At 41.2% G+C, this 20,832-nt stretch overlaps 1 protein-coding gene across 1 annotated transcript in view; it reads right to left on the reverse strand.

The window, feature by feature from the left end:
- LOC115174068 (CUB and sushi domain-containing protein 3) overlaps nt 1-20,832 on the reverse strand; it is a gene marked incomplete in the record, with an annotated part of 716,433 nt that overhangs the window by 128,149 nt on the left and 567,452 nt on the right. Inside the window, 6 exon segments of the mRNA XM_029732731.1 lie at nt 10,085-10,230; nt 13,361-13,538; nt 14,650-14,838; nt 15,214-15,423; nt 16,402-16,518; nt 19,925-19,994. Of these exon segments, the coding sequence (XP_029588591.1) occupies nt 10,085-10,230; nt 13,361-13,538; nt 14,650-14,838; nt 15,214-15,423; nt 16,402-16,518; nt 19,925-19,994 (910 nt within the window).

Raw genomic sequence — 20,832 nt, forward strand, 5'->3', positions numbered from 1 at the left:
TGTAGAACATAGTAAAAATAAAGAAAAAGCCTTGAATTTTTGACTGGTACTGTATATATATATATTATCTCTGTCTAAGTCCCAAAATGGCACCCTTTTCCATATATAGTGCACTACTTTTGACCAGAGGCCTTTGTCTCCTTGGTTATTACTTGTGATGATTTGAGTGCAGTACTGCAAAGCACATCCTCCCACCCATGCCACAGCAGACCCACTTGCAAAATCACAGACCACAGACTAGGGTTGCAAAGGGTCGGAAACTTTCCAGAATTTGTCCGGAAATTTTCCATGGGAAGTTAAGTCCTGGAATTTGAGGAATTTTGCTTAAATTCATCAAAAAAGTTAGCTTATAACAGTGAACCTTTTTTGTGGAATAAGGCAATATAACATAAGGCAATTCTAGGTCTTGTGGCATATTTTGGTTAAACTATCCCCAATTCAATGGAATTTCAACCCTCTGCATGCACAGTGCATTCTTCCATCACATGTGCAGTGCACTCTTCCATCACATGTACAGCTGATTCTCAAGATCTTTCACTAATGAGATGCTATTGAGCCCACACTACTACACTGTCTGAGCTAATGACTATATGCTTTCTGGTAAATTGTGATTACAATACTGGGTGGGGTGAATATATTTTATATGACATACATTATTTTTTGTTAACTAGTAAATAGTAGCCTATGGCAAAGTGTGTTTAAATAATTTCTAACATGTTAACAATTTCTGCTAGTTAGTTTTTGCTACTGTACCATGTGGGGTTTAGCTTGCCTGAGCCTGCTAACTGAGGAGGGTTAATTCACCTGTTTCCATACATGTTTCATTTTAAAACATTTATCTTACAAAGGAGTTGTTTGATCTAACTGCTTAACTATTTATCTGTACAGGGAATTGTATATTTTTTTTTTTTACACATTTTATTCTAATCTTTACAGGAAAATGCCACGGGCACTATCTGATGTGTGCAGACATTTCACTGCAGGTAATGTAGAAGGAAAAGCTGTGTATATTTGCAAATACTGTGCCAAATCATATGTGAAGAATGCAACAAAGATGCAGAATCATCTGGCCAAGTGCATAAAGTTCACTCAGCTCTCACAACAAGCAACCTCTGACAAAGTCCCTCTACTTCTATTTGAGGTGAAAATTATGAATCAGACACCTTATCGATAGCAACAGCTCATGGTCCTCCTGGAATCAGAAGTTTTTTGGACTCAATGGAGGAACGTAGTCAGAGAAATGCTGATGAATGTCTTGCTCGGGCTGTGTATGCAACTGGTTCACCATTGATGCTCAAAGGCAATGTGTATTGGAAGAGATTTCTGAATGTTCTTCACCCGGCATACACCCCTCCAACCAGACATGCTTTATCTACTCATTTGCTGGATGTAGAGTTCAACAGAGTTGAAGTGAAGGTCAAGCAAATCATAGAGAAAGCAGACTGTATTGCAATCGTCTCTGAAGTGTGGTCAAATGTTTGTGGGAAAGGAATAATTAACTATATCATCTCCACCCCTCAACCAGTATTCTACAAGAGCACAGACACAAGGACAACAGACACAACCAACGGTCTCTACATTGCAGATGAGCTGAAGGCAGTCATCAATGACCTTGGACCACAGAAGGTATTTGCACTGGTGACAGACAATGCTGCGAACATGAAGGCTGCTTGGTCTAAAGTGGAGGAGTCCTACCCTCACATCACACCCATTGGCTTTGCTGCTCATGCATTGAATCTGCTCCTCAAGGACATCATGACACTGAAAACAATGGATACACTCTACAAGAGAGCCAAGGAAATGGTTAGGTATGTGAAGGGTCATCAAGTTATAGCAGCAATCTACCTTACCAAGCAAAGTGAGAAGAATAAGAGCACCACATTGAAGCTGCCCAGCAACACACGTTGGGGTAATCTTGTTTTGACAGTCTCCTGGAGGGGAAGGAGTCTCTCCAAGAAATGGCCATATCACAGTCTGCCGATATGGACAGCTCCATCAAGAAGATCCTGTTAGGATGATGTATTTTGTGAGAGAGTGGTAAGCAGCCTGAAACTCTTGATACCTATAGCAGTAGCCATTGCACGGATTGAGGGGGCAATGCCATCCTGTCTGATGTTCAGACTCTGCTTGCAGATGTAAGAGAAGAAATCCATACTGCCCTGCCCACTTCACTGTTGCTCCAAGCAGAGGAAACTGCAGTTCTGAAATACATCAAAAAGCCTGAAGACTTCTGCCTGAAGACATACACGCTGCAGCATACATGTTGGATCCCAACTATGCTGGCAAGAGCATCCTGTCTGGTGCAGAGATCAACAAGGCCTATGGTGTCATCACTACCGTGTCTCGCCACCTTGGCCTGGATGAGGGCAAGGTTCTTGGCAGTCTGGCGAAGTACACTTCCAAGTAAGGGCTTTAGGATGGAGATGCAATATGGCAGTCGTGCCAACATATCTCATCAGCCACCTGGTGGAAGGGACTCTGTGGATCTGAGGATCTCTTTCACCTGTTGCCTCCATCATCCTCCAAATCCCACCAACATCAGCCACCTCAGAGCGTAACTGGTCCTTGTTTGGGAACACACACACCAAAGCACGCAACAGGCTGAGGGTTTCTAAAACAGGGTTGAAAACATTTTGGCATCCGGGCAAATTTGAGGCTTTTTGAGCCTGACAACGAGCCATCCTCAACAAGGTTGGAAAGTGACTGAAGATGAGGCCTCAGTCTGATGTTCAAGAGGTGGACATTGAGGAGGTCCAGGGAGAAGACATGGAAGCCTGAGAGGAAGACAACCAAAGCTTTAGTTTCTAGACTATTATTTTACAGATGTATGTTGAAAACGTTTTTGGGAGATGCGATGGATCATTCAATATTCCCTTTCTTTTGTTGTTCGGTGAAATCATCCCATGGGAAGAGTCAACTCATTTAATTAAAGTTCAATTTGTAACTAAAATGTTTTAAATTACTTATTTATATTGGAAGGATTTAATAATTTGCAATTTTGTCTACTTATGGTAAGGTAAAAGGTTTATGTTTCTATCTCCATATGATATGGTAAATATATCCAATATCCAAACATCTACATTTAAATGGTATTAATATTAATTTGTATATATTTCCCATATATTCCCATTAATTCCCACAGAAAGTTTCCACCTCTGAATATTCCCCAAAATGTGCAACCCTACCACAGACCATTGATTTCTCATGTTTGGACAAAAGAGCATCAGAATTGTGGAGGAGGAGAAACTACTGACATTTGAAAGGTTAGGCAGAAATGAAAAAAATCATAATATTCAGATTCCACACCACCTGCACCTGGCTGCATACCAATTTATTCAGCAGCGATGTGATCTCGGCGGTGTGTTTAAGGGCATCAGATAAGCCCGGTATACCTTCTGGGAATCAACAGAGCGGCCAAGCTGTGCTGTGCTGGCACGGAGGCACTGCTAACGATATGAGGGAACGAACGCTGCTAGCTGGCGCTAATGACAGGATTAAATAAGGTGACAACGGTCGGAACTGGGCCCAGGGAGAGATATTACACACACACACACACACACACACACACACACACACACACACACACACGATCTGAGGAATCGCTGCTGCTAATGACAGGATTAAATAAGGTAGCACTTTGAAGTAGGCAAGGAGAAATATTACTCCATTGAATCTTACAGCCAACATCTTTCAGGACTGCAGATCCAAATTACACCCACTACCAAGCTACCTGGCGGGGTCATGCCAACACAAACTAGGGGGTAAAATCAATGACATTCATTGATCATTAATTAATTGGTAACAGAGTGTAATTGTTCTAAAAATGCCTGAACAGACAGAACAGGAGGGAGATATCTCCTGAGCGATAGACAGATAACTAACTTCCAGACCTGGGTTCATTTACTAGTATTCAATATAATAGATGTGTTTGCCTGAGCTTGCCTGGTGCAACGGGAACCAATAGAAACGTCTCCGAAATGCCAACCCCACCCACCTGGCTCTCCAGCCAGGCTAAAGCAGACAGTCAGGTATATAGATAGATCTACTTTTGCTTTCCCATGAACAGGGGTTTATTCACTAGGAAACAAACAGAGGCAAACAGGGAGGGCACCTTCCTTTATTTGTCCAAAAAAACCTCACATTTTCTTAGCAAAATGTTTTCCTTTGCAAAACATTTTGCTACAGTTTGCTTCTGTGTGCACTTATGAATACACCCCTGTCTAATAGACAAGTGGGGGCTTTGGCTTCAGACAACCATGCTACAATAACACAAATGAAGTAGCGAGAACCACTTAGCATGTGGCTTCTGTTAAATGTGCTAGCTGATTAATAAGATTCTCTTAGAGGCTCCTTGGGGAGGGGGGGCTGTGTGTGTGGGGGTGGGGAGGGGCTATGTGTGACTGTGAATTTGGTGAATAAGTGTCTGTGTTTGTGTGTGTATTGCCAATTGAAGCAAAAGGAATGAACAGAGTCAATGACTTTCTGTGTCCCCATGAGAGACTCCACATTTCACTCTGTGATAGGCTTTAATTAACAAAAGAGCTACATTAAAGAGGAAACGTTTCTTTGCTTCCTCTATGTATTGCCTTCATGTGGGATGTACGTCTAGACTGACCGGTTGATGTGCTGTGAACGATGAAGATAATCACCAGTCAAAACAAGTGGGCTCCGGGAATTGAGTCATCAGATCTGGCCCACAAATGGTATCTATAATATTATGATGCTTGCATAATGTCCTGAATAACTATGCAACTTATCAACTTAAATCCTTTCATAACTAGATTGGAAAAAGTGACAGTTTTGCATGTTGCTTATTTGGAGTGATAATCACATTCTATAGATTTAGTTCCCCCCTGGCCACTCTTTGATGTGACCTACATGAAAACACTTATTTTGTCATTCTGGACAGCAAACTGCATGAATGAACTGGCTGCAGCCTATAATTTGATTACTTGACAGTTGAAGACAATGTAATAAACTAAATTCATATCTTTAATAAGCGTTGTATAAATCCTGGCTAATTCACAGCATAGCAGAGTGTTCACTAAGGGGAAATAAAGTTGTCTATCTAACTCGGTGGCCCATTTCAAATGAATCAAAGCTTAACTCATTACAGAGTAATTCCCAAGCCAAACCCAAGTAAAATATAGAGAAACATTGCTGTGTATTATCTCTAGTCTAGTACATTCATATAACTAAGCAGAAGCAGCTACAGTGGCTTGCGAAAGTATTCACCCCCCTTGGCATTTTTCTTATTTTGTTGCCTTACAACCTGGAATTAAAATTGATTCTTTGGGGGTTTGTATCAATTAATATTTTTCGGTGTGAAACAAACAAGAAATAAGACAAAACAATGGAAAACTTGAGGGTGCATATGTCACGTCCTGACCAGTATAGAGTATATTTGGTTATTGTAGTTTGGTCAGGACGTGGCAGAGGGTAGTTGATGTATGTATTATGGGGGTTTGTCACTGGTCTATGTCTGTGTTTCTATGTCTAGTTGATTGGGGTTGGACTCTCAATTGAAGGCAGGTGTGTTGAGTGGCCTTTGATTGGGAGTCCTATATAGTAGGGTGTGTTTGTTTTTCGTGGGTAGTTGTTTGAGAGCACTGCTTTTTGTTGAGCCTGCTTTCACTGTTTCATGTCGTTAGTTTGTTTATTGTTTTCTTCCGTGGTGTTCGCATTATTTTATAAATAAATATGTTGAGCACGCAACCCGCTGCGCTTTGGTCCCATTCTCTCTACGGCGACAAACGTGACAGCATAACTATTCCCCTCTCCAAAGTCAATACTTTGTAGAGCCACTTTTTTCAGACATTACAGCTCCAAGTCTCTTGGGTTATGTCTCTATAAGCTTGGCACATCTAGCCACTGGGATTTTTGCCCATTCTTCAAGGCAAAACTGCTCCAGTCAAGTTGGATTGGTTCCGCTGGAGTACAGCAATCTTTAAGTCATACCACAGATCCTCAATTGGATTGAGGTCTGGGCTTTGACTACGCCATTCCAAGACATTTAAATGTTTCCCCTTAAACCACCCGAGTGTTGCTTTAGCAGTATGCTTAGGGTCATTGTATTGCTGGAAGGTGAACCTCCGTCCCAGTCTCAAATCTCTAGAAGAACGGAACAGGTTTCCCTCAAGAATTTCCCTGTATTTAGCCCCATCCATCATTCCTTCAATTCTGACCAGTTTCCCAGTCCCTGCCAATGAAAAACATCCCCACATGCTGCCATCACCATGCTTCACTGTGGTGTGGTGTTCTCGGGGTGATGAGAGGCGCCAGACATAGTGTTTTCCTTGATGGCCAAAAAGCTACAATTTAAGTCTCATCTAACCAGAGTACCTTCTTCCACATGTTTGGCGAGTCTCCCACATGTCTTTTGGCGAACACCAAACAGGTTTGCTTATTTTTTTCTTTAAGCAATGGCTTTTATCTGGCCACTCTTCCGTAAAGCCCAGATCTGTGGAGTGTGGACAGATGCTCCAATCTCCGCTGTGGAGCTTTGCGGCTCCTTCAGGGTTATCTTTGGTGTCTTTGTTGCCTCTCTGATTAATGCCCTCCTTGCCTGGTCTGTGCGTTTTGGTGGGCGGCCCTCTCTTGGCAGGTTTGTTGTGGTGCCATATTCTTAAAATTTTTCAATAATGGATTTAATGGTGCTGTGTGGGATGTTCAAAGTTTTGGATATTTGTTTAGAACCCAACCCTGATCTGTACATCTCCACAACTTCGCCCCTGACCTGTTTGGGGAGCTCCTTGGTCTTCATGGTGCCGCTTGCTTGGTGGTGCCCCTTGCTTAGTGGTGTTGCAGACTCTGGGGCCTTTCAGAACAGGTGTATATCTACTGAAATCATGTGACAGATCATGTGACACTTAGATTGCACACAGGTGGACTAATTATGTGACTTCTGAAGCTAATTGGTTGCACCAGATCTTATTTAGGGGCTTCATAGCAAAGGGGGTGAATACATATGCACCCACCACTTTTCCGTATGATATTTTTTTGAACTTTTTGAAACAAGTTATTTTTTTCATTTTACTTCACCAATTTGGACTATTTTGTGTATGTCCATTACATGAAATCCAAATAAAAATCCATTTAAATTAGAGGTTGTAATGCAACAAAATAGGAAAAAGGCAAAGGGGGATGAATACTTTTGCAAGGCACTGTAGGAGCAGCAAGCTTCAACAGACAGACCAGCTCTCCTCATTTGACTGCAGGGATGGATGTACAGATTATTAATAAGGATAATAATAACATGATTGATAAAATAGTTATTTGCTACCTTTTGAACATCTGACAGACAAATTAAAAACATTTTAATAACTCTAATCAACCAACTGTGATTGTGGCTTATCAATCCATACTATATCAATGTCCAAGCCTGTAGTTTACCCATAATCCATTTGTGCGGAGCTAAAACTAAAGTGTTGGTTTAGCAGTTAAGACTGCTACAGTAAAGTGATTGGAGTACCTCGTAAGCCCCCCCACCGGCCACAATCGAGACAGACTGGTTAACAGTGAGAGACGTTTGATACAGGCCAGGATCAATAAGCACTTGTACTAAAATCATAAGTGCTGGCTGTAGCAGAATGACATGGGCCTTGCTATTGGGATACTTTATCTGTTTTTTCCAGTAGCACCGTGTCAACAATCAGTGTAAGAGCAGCCTTGTGTGTCATTAGCAGTGTGAAGAGGCTGTATGTGTCTGGATGTCAGTATAGAAAAAATATATTTGGGCAAGAGCTAATTTCTCAGAGCGCACCCTGTAGCCAATAATCAATGTGACACAGGTGTATAGAGCCATGTCCCTTCACTGATTCAATACCAAGACAGTCAGATGGGAGAGAGGCATCGAAGCGCAATAAGCCAAGATTAAATTGACTATGAAAATGAGCTGAGCCAATAATGAATGCTAGCTGCCATGTGTGTCAGAGACCCTATGCAGGCAGGGAGCATGAGGGGAAGAGGGAAGAGGAGGAGGTGGAGGAAGAATAGAGGGAGGAAGAGGAGAAGAGGGAGGAGGACGAGAAAGAGGAGGACGAGAAAGAGGAGGACGAGAAAGAGGAATGGGAGGAGGAAGAGGAGGAGCGGGTCGAGAAGAAAAGGAGGAGGATGAGAGGGAGGAGGAAGAAAGGGAAGATGAGGAAGAGGAGGAAGAGGTAAAAAAGGAGGAAGAAGAGGAAGATGAGGTGGAGGAGGAAAGGGAGGAAGAGAAAGAGGAGGGAAGAGGAGGAAGAAGATGAGGAGAAGGAGGTGAGGGAGGAGGAAGAGTTGGAGGAGAGGGAGGAGGAAGAGTAGTAGGAGAGGGAGAAGGAAGGGTCGGAGGAGAAAGAGTAGGAGGAGAGGGAGGAGGACTAGGAGCTTCACTCCGCTGCCTATCAGACCATTGATCTCTATTCCTTTTCCTCTGGCTTTGTTCTCTCCTCTCTATCTCTACCTCTCACTCGCTATCTCTACCTCTCATTTACTATCTCTATCTCTCACTCTCTACCTCTCACTCTCTACATCTCTCACTCTCTACATCTCTCACTCTCTATCTCTACATCTCTCACTCTCTACATCTCTCACTCTCTATCTCTACCTCTCACTCTCTACCTCTCACTCTACCTCTCACTCTACCTCTCACTATCGCTACCTCTCACTCTACCTTTCACTATCTCTATCTCTACCTCTCACTCACTATCTCTACCTCTCACTCTCTATCTCTACCTCTCGCTCACTATCTCTACCTCTCGCTCACTATCTCTACCTCTCGCTCACTATCTCTACCTCTCACTCTCTATCTCTACCTCTCACTCACTATCTCTACCTCTCACTCACTATCTCTACCTCTCACTCACTATCTCTACCTCTCACTCTACCTTTCACTATCTCTATCTCTACCTCTCACTCATTATCTCTACCTCTCACTCACTATCTCTACCTCTCACTCTCTATCTCTACCTCTCGCTCACTATCTCTACCTCTCACTCACTATCTCTACCTCTCGCTCACTATCTCTACCTCTCACTCTCTATCTCTACCTCTCACTCACTATCTCTACCTCTCACTCACTATCTCTACCTCTCACTCTCTATCTCTCACTCTCTATCTCTACCTCTCACTCACTATCTCTACCTCTCACTCACTATCTCTACAGCTCACTCATTATCTCTACCTCTCACTCTCTATCTCTACCTCTCACTCACTATCTCTACAGCTCACTCATTATCTCTACCTCTCACTCTCTATCTCTACAGCTCACTCATTATCTCTACCTCTCACTCTCTATCTCTACCTCTCACTCACTATCTCTACCTCTCACTCATTATCTCTACCTCTCACTCTCTATCTCTACCTCTCACTCTGTATCTCTCACTCTCTATCTCTACCTCTCACTCACTATCTCTACAGCTCACTCATTATCTCTACCTCTCACTCATTATCTCTACCTCTCACTCACTATCTCTACCTCTCACTCTCTATCTCTACCTCTCACTCACTATCTCTACCTCTCACTCACTATCTCTACCTCTCACTCTCTATCTCTACCTCTCACTCTCTACCTCTCACTCTCTATCTCTACCTCTCACTCACTATCTCTACAGCTCACTCATTATCTCTACCTCTCACTCTCTATCTCTACCTCTCACTCACTATCTCTACCTCTCACTCACTATCTCTACAGCTCACTCATTATCTCTACCTCTCACTCTCTATCTCTACCTCTCACTCATTATCGCTACCTCTCACTCATTATCTCTACCTCTCACTCACTATCTCTACATCTCACTCACTATCTCTACGTCTCACTCACTATCTCTACATCTCACTCACTATCTCTACCTCTCACTCACTATCTCTACCTCTCACTCACTATCTCTACATCTCACTCATTATCTCTACCTCTCACTCACTATCTCTACCTCTCACTCACTATCTCTACATCTCACTCATTATCTCTACCTCTCACTCACCTCCTCTTTCTTTCTTTACCCCTCTCTCTCCCTCTCCTCCTTCTTTATCACATTTGTTTTCCATCTTTCTCTCTCTACCGTTTTTTATATTTCTCTCTCCCAACCTGTCTCTCTGATGTAGTGCTCACCATGGTAACTGAGCACGAAGAATCCACTGCCGCTGAAGTCGCTGTGGAACTTAATGAGGATCTGGTTGGATGTGCTGTAGACAGACTCCAGTGCTGTGTTCCCACTGAACTGACCAATCTGGGGGGAGCTCTGGTCCGGACCATCCCTGTAGACACACACACACACAAAACACAACACAACATACACACCAAAAATCAATGACAACTCCCTCTCCATGGGCAGGTGATGGACATTGTCAATAGACAATGAAGACAAGACATTGACCAATACAGACATATCTTTGAAAGAAGCCCAATGGAAAACTTTTGCGGTCATTTTTAATTAACATTTCCCACGTCAATGTATTGTAGAGAGCAGCCAATTATTGACATCAGGCATGGATACATAACCCATCACTGATCTACAGTATTCCTTCCAGAAAGAGACGATTAAAGCATCTCTTTTACAAACTTCATTTTTGGATAAGCCACAGCATAAAGGTGCTCATTACAGAGACTTGGTTTTAAAATGTAGAAAGGTACCCCAGATATCAAACTATCTACCCAATTAAGAGACAGGGGCAGGAGGAGGGTTACATCTCGGTGATCGTGACAGCCAAAGAGCAGACCACCCCCATGGGTCAAATCTGGAGCCAGTCAAAGATAAATGAATGCGTGAATGTGAGAAGGGGGAGTGTTTAATGGTGCTTAGTGGGTCAGAGCAGTCCTAGCGAACAAGCAGAGAAGCTGTTTTATTAATCTGGCTAATCTCTGACACCTGGGATTTTTCGGGAGCACGGTGTGTGTGTGTGTGTGTTTGTGTGTCTGTGTGAGAGAAAGAGAGAGAGTGCTTGAGTGATTGTCTCTTTGCATTAGTGCGTACGTGAGTGTGTGAGTGTGTGCGAAAGTATCAAGTGTGTGTTTGCGTGGGTTTGAAGCCAGCATGACATCTCACAGCGCTGAGAACAGATTGAAGCGCTGGCAGCCTGCCGCAGTCAGCAACATAAATACATACTATGAGAAACTGAAAGAGAGCCGTGTGGGGGGGACCCAAAAAATGCATTATTTAAACATGCGGGGGTACAAAGGAGGGACTTATTATTTGTGTGCGCATGGATGGAGGACATAGAATTAATATATTCCATCCATTACGCTCTCTCTTTCTCCTCCTTCTCTCATCCCCCTCCACAACAGGGGTGTCAGAGTGCTGGGGAAGACAATTACTCAGAAAGCCGCTCTCTTTAAAACATCAAGATGCCTTTGACTGGATCTATGGGATACATGAAGAACTTGCCTTTTGGCGACTGCATTACTGCATTACATTTCCTCTTTACCGTTCACAGGGAGAGATTAAAAGTCTGAGTACGTTTATCATACTCTATGCATTTAAATGGACTAACTGTGAGTGTTATTTCACTGTTGGTCAGTTAGTTTAATGAAGGGACGGAGTAGGGATGGAGTGATGGAGGGAACCAGATGGAGAGAGAGAGTGAAAGGGGGTGAACAGTTCAAATCTCTCTCAAACCAACCAGAAGACAAAGTTCTGTTTTATCAATAGTGAGAATAGCAGTAGCTATGGTAACCACAGAAACCACAGAAAGGATGCATCCAATTAAGAAAGAACAGTTTGGAAGAGAGGTTTGAGAGCACTGGGGAACACACTGGGCTTTTTTCCACAAATGTATAATTACTTTTACGTTTTAAAACAACAACACAATATGGAAAACCTTTACCATACCGAAGGTTTCTGCCAAAACAGGTTTTAGTAATAATTCTACTAATTAAGCATGCAACACGTAAAGTCAAGGGTTAGCTCTACTATAGTTGGCTAGGCTAATTGACTATCGTGTTTTTACATAATTTCTTGTTATCTCCTCATGGGTATTGCAACAAAAGTCTAATTTCATTGAAACTAACTAAAAAGTAATTATTATGTACAACATGACACAATTTACATCAATTTACTACAATAAACCCCTTAGTTGCTGTGTAAGAGGTGAGTGGGAAGAGGTGAGTGGGAAGGAGAATAATAGCCTAGTTTTTCTACCCGGCCTTCCAACCAAGGTAAATGAACAGAGGAGCTACTATAGGTGAATAGAGGAAGTGTGAGGAAGCTCTTCATTAACCCAGCTGCTGTTGACACTGGATTTAGAAATGGATCTGGAAAAAATCTTCACTTCAACTTGATTGGTCAAACTCCCCCAGTCCTCCTGCATTAATTAACATTGTTTGTATCCTGTTGGGTTGCTGCAGTTCCGTGTTGTGGCACTCTAACTTTGCCCACTCAGAGGGCTGTAAGAGTCAGTCGCCATTTGGGATAAAAGGCAGGAATTCAGTTGGTGAGGGATTAATATTGCACCATTCCTGCTAGTAGAGAAATACATATTTAACTGTGTAAAAGGGATAAATAGCAACAACAAAAAATTGTTACTGTATTAAAGCACTATTGAGCGGTTTAGGGAGAGATGTGTGTCGTGCATAAATTATGGAAATAAGGTATTTCTGTTTTTTATTTTGAATAAATGCGCAAAAAATTCTAAAAACCTGTTTTCGCTTTGTCATTATCGGGTATTGTGTGTAGATTTATGAGGGAAAAAAATGTATTTAATCAATTTTAGAATAAGGTTGTCTGAATAGTAAAGGGGTCTGAATACTTTCCGAATGCACTGTAGGTGTCACGTCCTGACCATAGAAAGCATTTATTTTTCTATGGTAGAGTAGGTCAGGGTGTAACAGAGGGTTTTGTCTAGTTTATTTATGTCTATGTTGGTTCTAGTTTTTTTTCTATGTTGGGGGTTTTGTCTAGTTTATTGATGTCTATGTTGGTTCTAGTTTTTTTTTCTATGTTGGGGTTTTGTCTAGTTTATGTATTTCTATGTTGGGTTCTAATTTTTGTATTTCTATGTTGTATTTTTTTGGGATGATCTCCAATTAGAGGCAGCTGGTCATCGTTGTCTCTAATTGGGGATCATATTTAAGTTGTTGTTTTTCCCACTAGGTTTAGTGGGAGGTTATTTTGAGTAAGTGTATGTTGCACCTCTTTGTCACGGTTTGTTGTTTTGTTCATTAGTTTATTTGTATGTCTTGCATAGTTTCACAGTTATAATAAAATGTGGAACGATACACATGCTGCGCTTTGGTCCCATTCTTCAGACAGCCGTGACAGTAGGATCTTACCACACAGTGATGTAGCAACAGATGGGTTCTGTACTGACCATGGTGAAGGTGATATATATATATATATTATAGTGTAATCTAACTCTATAGCTGTTCATTAAGAGGTCAATAGGTTCTTACCACACAGTGATGTAGTCATAGATTGGTTCAGTGCTGAGCACGGTAAAGTTGATGTAGATCCCGTTGCCAGGGGGAACCCTCACACTCCACACACAGTCCTGGAAGTTGGGGTACTCCTCGGGGTGGCCGGGGGAGTAGATGGTCCCATTCATGGAGGTGATGTTACCACCACACAGTGCTACAGAGAAGATGTGGTCAGGTTAGGTGATGTTACCACCACACAGTGCTACAGAGGAGAGGGAAGATGTGGTCAGGATAGGTGATGTTACCACCACACAGTGCTACAGAGAAGATGTGGTCAGGTTAGGTGATGTTACCACCACACAGTGCTACAGAGAAGATGTGGTCAGGTTAGGTGATGTTACCACCACACAGTGCTACAGAGAAGATGTGGTCAGGTTAGGTGATGTTACCACCACACAGTGCTACAGAGAAGATGTGGTCAGGTTAGGTGATGTTACCACCACACAGTGCTACAGAGAAGATGTGGTCAGGTTAGGTGATGTTACCACCACACAGTGCTACAGAGAAGATGTGGTCAGGATAGGTGATGTTACCACCACACAGTGCTACAGAGAAGATGTGGTCAGGTTAGGTGATGTTACCACCACACAGTGCTACAGAGGAGAGGGAAGATGTGGTCAGGATAGGTGATGTTACCACCACACAGTGCTACAGAGAAGATGTGGTCAGGTTAGGTGATGTTACCACCACACAGTGCTACAGAGAAGATGTGGTCAGGTTAGGTGATGTTACCACCACACAGTGCTACAGAGAAGATGTGGTCAGGTTAGGTGATGTTACCACCACACAGTGCTACAGAGAAGATGTGGTCAGGATAGGTGATGTTACCACCACACAGTGCTACAGAGGAGAGGGAAGATGTGGTCAGGATAGGTGATGTTACCACCACACAGTGCTACAGAGAAGATGTGGTCAGGTTAGGTGATGTTACCACCACACAGTGCTACAGAGAAGATGTGGTCAGGTTAGGTGATGTTACCACCACACAGTGCTACAGAGGAGAGGGAAGATATGGTCAGGTTAGAGGTCTTTCCAGGCTACACTGAATGAGCAACAAGACGCAGCAGTAAAAGTCATGGTAATGTCCACTTCTTAGTAATATGTTATATTACTACAGCAGTCTAATAGTGATAGCAGTGGAGTAGTAGGAGATTCAGTTGTAGTAGTGGATGTTAAGGTCCATGTAACGCCCACTGCTGCCCTCTAGGTGCAACATCAATACGCTACCATACAGATCATATCTATTCCTCTGTCCATAGTTATACCTTCACAGCGTGGTACCGGGTGGTTCCAGTTACGGCTGATTCCGTGCAGACAGGTGAGAGAGGCGTCTCCGATGAGGGAGTAGCCAGGCAGACACTCGAAGGACACAGTGAGGCCCACACTGAAGTCACTGCCGATCACGATGCCGTTACGAAAAGGACGAGGGTCGGGACAACTCTGTAGCTGATAGGCTGAAAATCAGGAAGTAGCCGATAATTGAAATAAATATTGGCTGAAAATACAAAAGAAAATGACACAAACATGAAAACGAATATATAAAACTGTTTTATGTAGACATCATATCTAGGATACTGAAAGAGATTGCCCAGGCTAACATTACGACAAATAAAATTAAATTTAATTGAGTTGAGTGAAATCACAAGTCCTTTTTGAGTTCTCCTCTCCCACACATTCTACTGACTAACTCTGTAGTCTACAGTGTCGGCATAGGTTCGAATCCGGCCTACGGTCCTATGACACAACCTCTATTTTTCCCAGTGTCATCCTCTTTCTATCTATCTGTTCAATAATTTTTTATTCATTTTTTTCAAAACAAACAAACTCACCCTGGTAAGTGATCTGGAAACCCGGCTTGTTCTGGGAGTAGTCACTATGGAAGAAGAGGCTGGTCTGGTGGGTGGTGCTGAACAGGGACTTGGGGACCTGTGGTCCACTGAACCTGTCAATCACTGTGCCCGTCTCCAGCGTTCCACTCCGAATCTCCAGGTAGTCATGGATTGCCTCCGTGGAAAAATTGAGGAACTGCAGGTGGATTCCTGAAAAAAACAACAGGTGGATTAAAAACACACTGGTCAGTCCATGAGTTTCTGTAATAAAGAATAGACCATGATCTTACTCATCTACCCATTACTTTAGAAGGTGGGTTAATCCCAGAACCAACTGAAGCAGAACACTGTACCTCTACCACAACAACCATCACAAGAGATTACAGGTTAGTTGACTGAGAGCAGATGCTCATTGGTACATAAGAAGAGTTGCAAAGGAGAGGAGCAACTAGATGTCATAATATATTCAAGCTACTGTAAAGGAGAATGATGTACCGGTAATGAGGTTAATAATAATGATATATGTCATTTAGCAGACGTTTTTATCTAAAGTGTTTCCATGCCTGTGCTATTTAGGCCTATAAATCAAACATCATTACCCCTACATTTGGACCCTAGTGCATTAGCGTTAAAGGGTTTTTCAACTGTCCCCACAGGAGAACCCTTTGAAGAACCCTTTTTGGTTCCAGGTAGAACCCTTTTGAGTTCCATGTAGAACCCTTTCCACAGAAGGTTCTGTATTGAAGCCTAAAGAGTTCTATCTGGACAGCAAAGATGGGGACAGCAAAGAATCCTTTTGGAATCCTTTTTTCTAAGAGTGTATTCTATGTACTTAGCCTACTGCTTGTAAACCATGATGCTGTTCTCAGTTGACTGGAAGACTGTTTAAGCATTTACATCACTGTTGGTGTTCCCTGGTTCCATGTCTCTGCTCTTTATGCCTAGCATAATTCCTTCAACAGCTCCTAACATACATGAGTCTGACACTTCACTGCTATATCTAGGGCCACTTCCCCACTAGCTGTGTTTTAACTGAAAAAAGACATACACTTCCTTGTATGACAATGTGCGTCTGTGGCTTGTCCACGGCGGCAGCGAGGTGATGTACCAAAGCCAATAGGTAGTTTGACAGTGTGTGTGTGTGCGTGTGTGTGCTTAGCCACAATGACTGTCAGTGTTTTCCCGTACCGAAGCCGATGGGTAGTATGACAGTCCAGGTGCAGTCTAATCCACTGGGGTAGTTTCCAGGGAATCCAGGGCTCAGGATGACACCACTGACATCAGTCATGGACACACCACACTGGGCTGTGGAGACAATCCCACTCAGACAGGTTAAAGAATGAATCATAGAATAACATACAAATAGAATTCTATTTTTTAGACTAGAGTAGAGTATAATAAAATAACTACTTTATTAGTCCATCAGAGACAAACATTTTAAACTTAAATTATTTCATGTTCTTATGTGTATCTATAGCTGCAGCCTTATAAAAGCAGAAAGGTTTGTCTTGATTTACACCTCTAGACATTATGAATGGGTATGGACGCCACCAGCTGTGCTAGATTAGTACATTAGTATTGACATCCTTTCCTTTCCAACTGTGTATTGTAGCATCAGTGCTTCAGATCAACTCACTCCTTTACAGGTACACTCTTAGAAAAAAAGGAACCTAAAAGAGTTTCAAATGCGTTCTTCGGCTGTCCCCACAGGAGAACCCTTTGAAGAACCCTTTTTGGTTCCAGGTAGAACCCTTTTGAGTGGCATGTAGAACCCTTTCCAAAGAATGTTCTACATAGAACCCAAAAGAGTTCTACCTGGAACAAAAAAGTGTTCTCCTATGGGGACATCCGAAGAACCCCTTTTTTTCTCAGTGTGTACTAGCATAGCCTCTTTCTCTCTAAGCAGGTCAGCCAGTGTGAGGTAAGTCTTAAACTGCAATATATTTACAAATAAATCTTTGATACAGATTGGCAGGATAGAGCAGCTCCTGTGATCGTGACAGACACACTAACAGTTCAAATGTATGAATACTTTATCTACCCCATGTCTCGTTGCATTACTTGTGTTAAATAGGCTCCCTATCATTGAGTCAGAAGGAGAGGTATCGGTATCCTCAGCTTTGATCCTGGATAAAGAATCACCTATTGAAATGGTAACACAGGCCTTGTTAAAGCTGCAATACATAACTTTTTGGGTGACCTGACCAAATTCACATAGTTATAGATCTGTCATTCTCATTGAACACAAGTCTAAGAAGTGGTAAATATGTTCCATTTGCACTATTTCTACTCTTCCCTTTCTTCAGCTTAGTTTTTGCGTCTTTTACTTTCGGTTTTGTAGACCAGCTTCAAACAGCGGTTTAGATGGTACAACAATTCTTTACTCTAGGGTTTGTTGTGTCACATAAACTTAAATTAGGAGCACTAATAGAATTTTAGCAACCAGGAAATGGTGGCGCGATTTCTGCATATTTCCCCTTTAAGTGAAAAGAATAGCCTTTTGTGTGCTAAAAGGCACAAACCTGCTCCCTACCTTTAGTTATGGTGTGAGAGCTTTAGAAAGCAAAAGTACAAAAACTCAATGATTTGGGATCTTTCAGAAAATGTGGCTCCACAGACGTAGACATTTTTTCCCACCACTTAGGAGAGTCCAAGTTATTGTCTCTTCTTTACAACTATTGTGTGTCAGAAAAAAAGGTAATTATGTTAAATAAAGTGAGAATAAAATTAAGATTAAACGATTACGGGCAAGATTAAACAACGTCAAAAACTGTTTAAACCCATCCGACGTGAAAGGTTATAGGTGAGTTGAGCCGACTGTAAATAAAGAGTTGAGCCGACTGTAAATAAAGAGTTGAGCCGACTGTAAATAAAGAGTTGAGCCGACTGTAAATAAAGAGTTAAGTCGACTGTAAATAAAGAGTTGAGCCGACTGGTAATAAAGAGTTGAGTCGACTGGTAATAAAGAGTTGAGCCGACTGGTAATAAAGAGTTGAGTCGACTGTAAATAAAGAGTTGAGCCGACTGGTAATAAAGAGTTGAGTCGACTGTAAATAAAGAGTTGAGTCGACTGTAAATAAAGAGTTGAGTCGACTGGTAATAAAGAGTTGAGTCGACTGTGAATAAAGAGTTGAGCCGACTGGTAATAAAGAGTTGAGTCGACTGTAAATAAAGAGTTGAGTCGACTGTGAATAAAGAGTTGAGTCGACTGTAAATAAAGAGTTGAGTCGACTGTGAATAAAGAGTTGAGTCGACTGTAAATAAAAGTTGAGCCGACTGTAAATAAAGAGTTGAGTCGACTGTAAATAAAGAGTTGAGTCGACTGTAAATAAAAGTTGAGTCGACTGTAAATAAAGAGTTGAGTCGACTGTGAATAAAGAGTTGAGTCGACTGTGAATAAAGAGTTAAGTCGACTGGTAATAAAGAGTTGAGCCGACTGTGAATAAAGAGTTGAGCCGACTGGTAATAAAGAGTTGAGTTGACTGTGAATATAGATACTTTTGTACCTGTTTCATCCAGCATCTTCACAAGGTCCTTTGCTGTTGTTCTGGGATTGACTTGCACTTTTCGCACCAAAGTACGTTCATCTCTAGGAGACAGAACGCGTCTCCTTCCTGAGCGGTATGACAGCTGCGTGGTCCCATGGTGTTTATACTTGGGTACTATTGTTTGTACAGATGAATGTGGTACCTTCAGGTGTTTGGAAATTGCTCCCAAGGATGAACCAGATTTTTTTTCTGAGGTCTTGGCTGATTTCTTTAGATTTTCCCATGATGTCAAGCAAAGAGGCACTGAGTTTGAAGGTAGGCCTTGAAATACATCCACAGGTACACCTCCAATTGACCCAAATTATGTCAATTAGCCTATCAGAAGCTTCTAAAGCCATGACATCCTTTTCTAGAATTTTCCAAGCTGTTTAAAGGCACATTCAACTTAGTGTATGTAAACTTCTGACCCACTGGAATTGTGATACAGTGAATTACAAGTGAAATAATCTGTCTGTAAACAATTGTTGTAAAAAGTACTTGTGTCATGCACAAAGTAGATGTCCTAACCGACTTGCCAAAACTATAGTTTGTTAACAAGAAATTTGTGGAGTGGTTGAAAAATGAGTTTTAATGACTCCAACCTAAGTGTATGTAAACTTCCGACTTCAACTGTATATTTACAGTGTATATTTACACACATATATATATATATATATATATATATATATATGCATGATATATGTGCATGATATATGTGTAAAACATACATTTTTTTATGAAAAATGTCCCCAAATGAACTGCCAGGGCCCACATCTAAAAAGTATTGCAAAAAAGTATTTTAGAAAAGTTTTACATATATATATATAAAAAGTATTTTAGAAAAGTTTTACACACATATATATACATATATATACACACACATACATACATACATATATTTAAAAAAAAATCATTTTTTGCAATATTTTTAGATGCGTGCACTGGCAGTTCATTTGGGGACATTTTTCATAAAAAAATGTCTGTAAACAGGTGGACTGTCAAATATCAGCTTTGGTTGTTCGGGATATACAGCTGACCTGAGATGAAACAGTTGTCCCCGAGACCAACAGCCAACTCTGAAAATGTTGACAGTCACACATTTACATTACAGAGTAACTGAACTCATTGCAATTCTCTATGAGAGGTTTATACATACTGATGTCACAGCAATGTTATCAACATACCAAGACAGAGTGGGACTGGGTAGTTCCATCTCCGGACTGGTCCTGGCATACAGGTTATATGGGCATTACCCTGGTGAAGAAAAATAGGCATTAATAAACAAGCATTATGTTGTTATGTCGCATATTCCCTAGTAATCGATGCTTTGGGACATTAGAACATTGAACAACATTTAAAATAGCGACTAAGATAAACAGACAGAGATATTAGATCAAATGAACAGAGATAGATATGGAGAAAAATATAGAAAAATATAGATATAGATAGAGATATGGATTAAAATACAGAGATATAGATAGATAGAGGTATGGATAAAATATAGAGATATAGATAGATAGATAGACAGAGGTATGGATAAAATATAGAGATATAGATCGATAGAGGTATGGATAAAATATAGAGATATAGATAGATAGATAGACAGAGGTATGGATAAAATATAGAGATATAGATCGATAGAGGTATGGATAAAATATAGAGATATAGATAGATAGATAGATAGAGGTATGGATAAAATATAGAGATATAGATAGATAGAGCTAAGGAGTAAAACAAAAATTGATATAGAGATGTATTTATTTATTTTATATAACTTTATTTAAAAAGGGAGTCACATTGAGATAATCATCTACTTTACAAGAGCCCTGTATACATTACAATAAAAACAGCTTCATAAATAATACACATATATGTTTATCAAACAATAGAATTCAGCACACAATAACAAAATCAACATATTTAATAAAAACAACCACATTCAACTACATAAAGGTCCTCAATCAATCATGGAAACTGCCTGAATGGCACCAGCACATGTAACTGCAGTGAACTCTGCAGATAATTCCACACTAGAGCAAACTAAAGCACACTAGAGCACACTAGAGCAAAAAATATAATAATTCAGAATTTC

This window comes from Salmo trutta, chromosome 34 (genome assembly GCF_901001165.1).
Source record: "Salmo trutta chromosome 34, fSalTru1.1, whole genome shotgun sequence".
NCBI lineage: Eukaryota > Metazoa > Chordata > Actinopteri > Salmoniformes > Salmonidae > Salmo > Salmo trutta.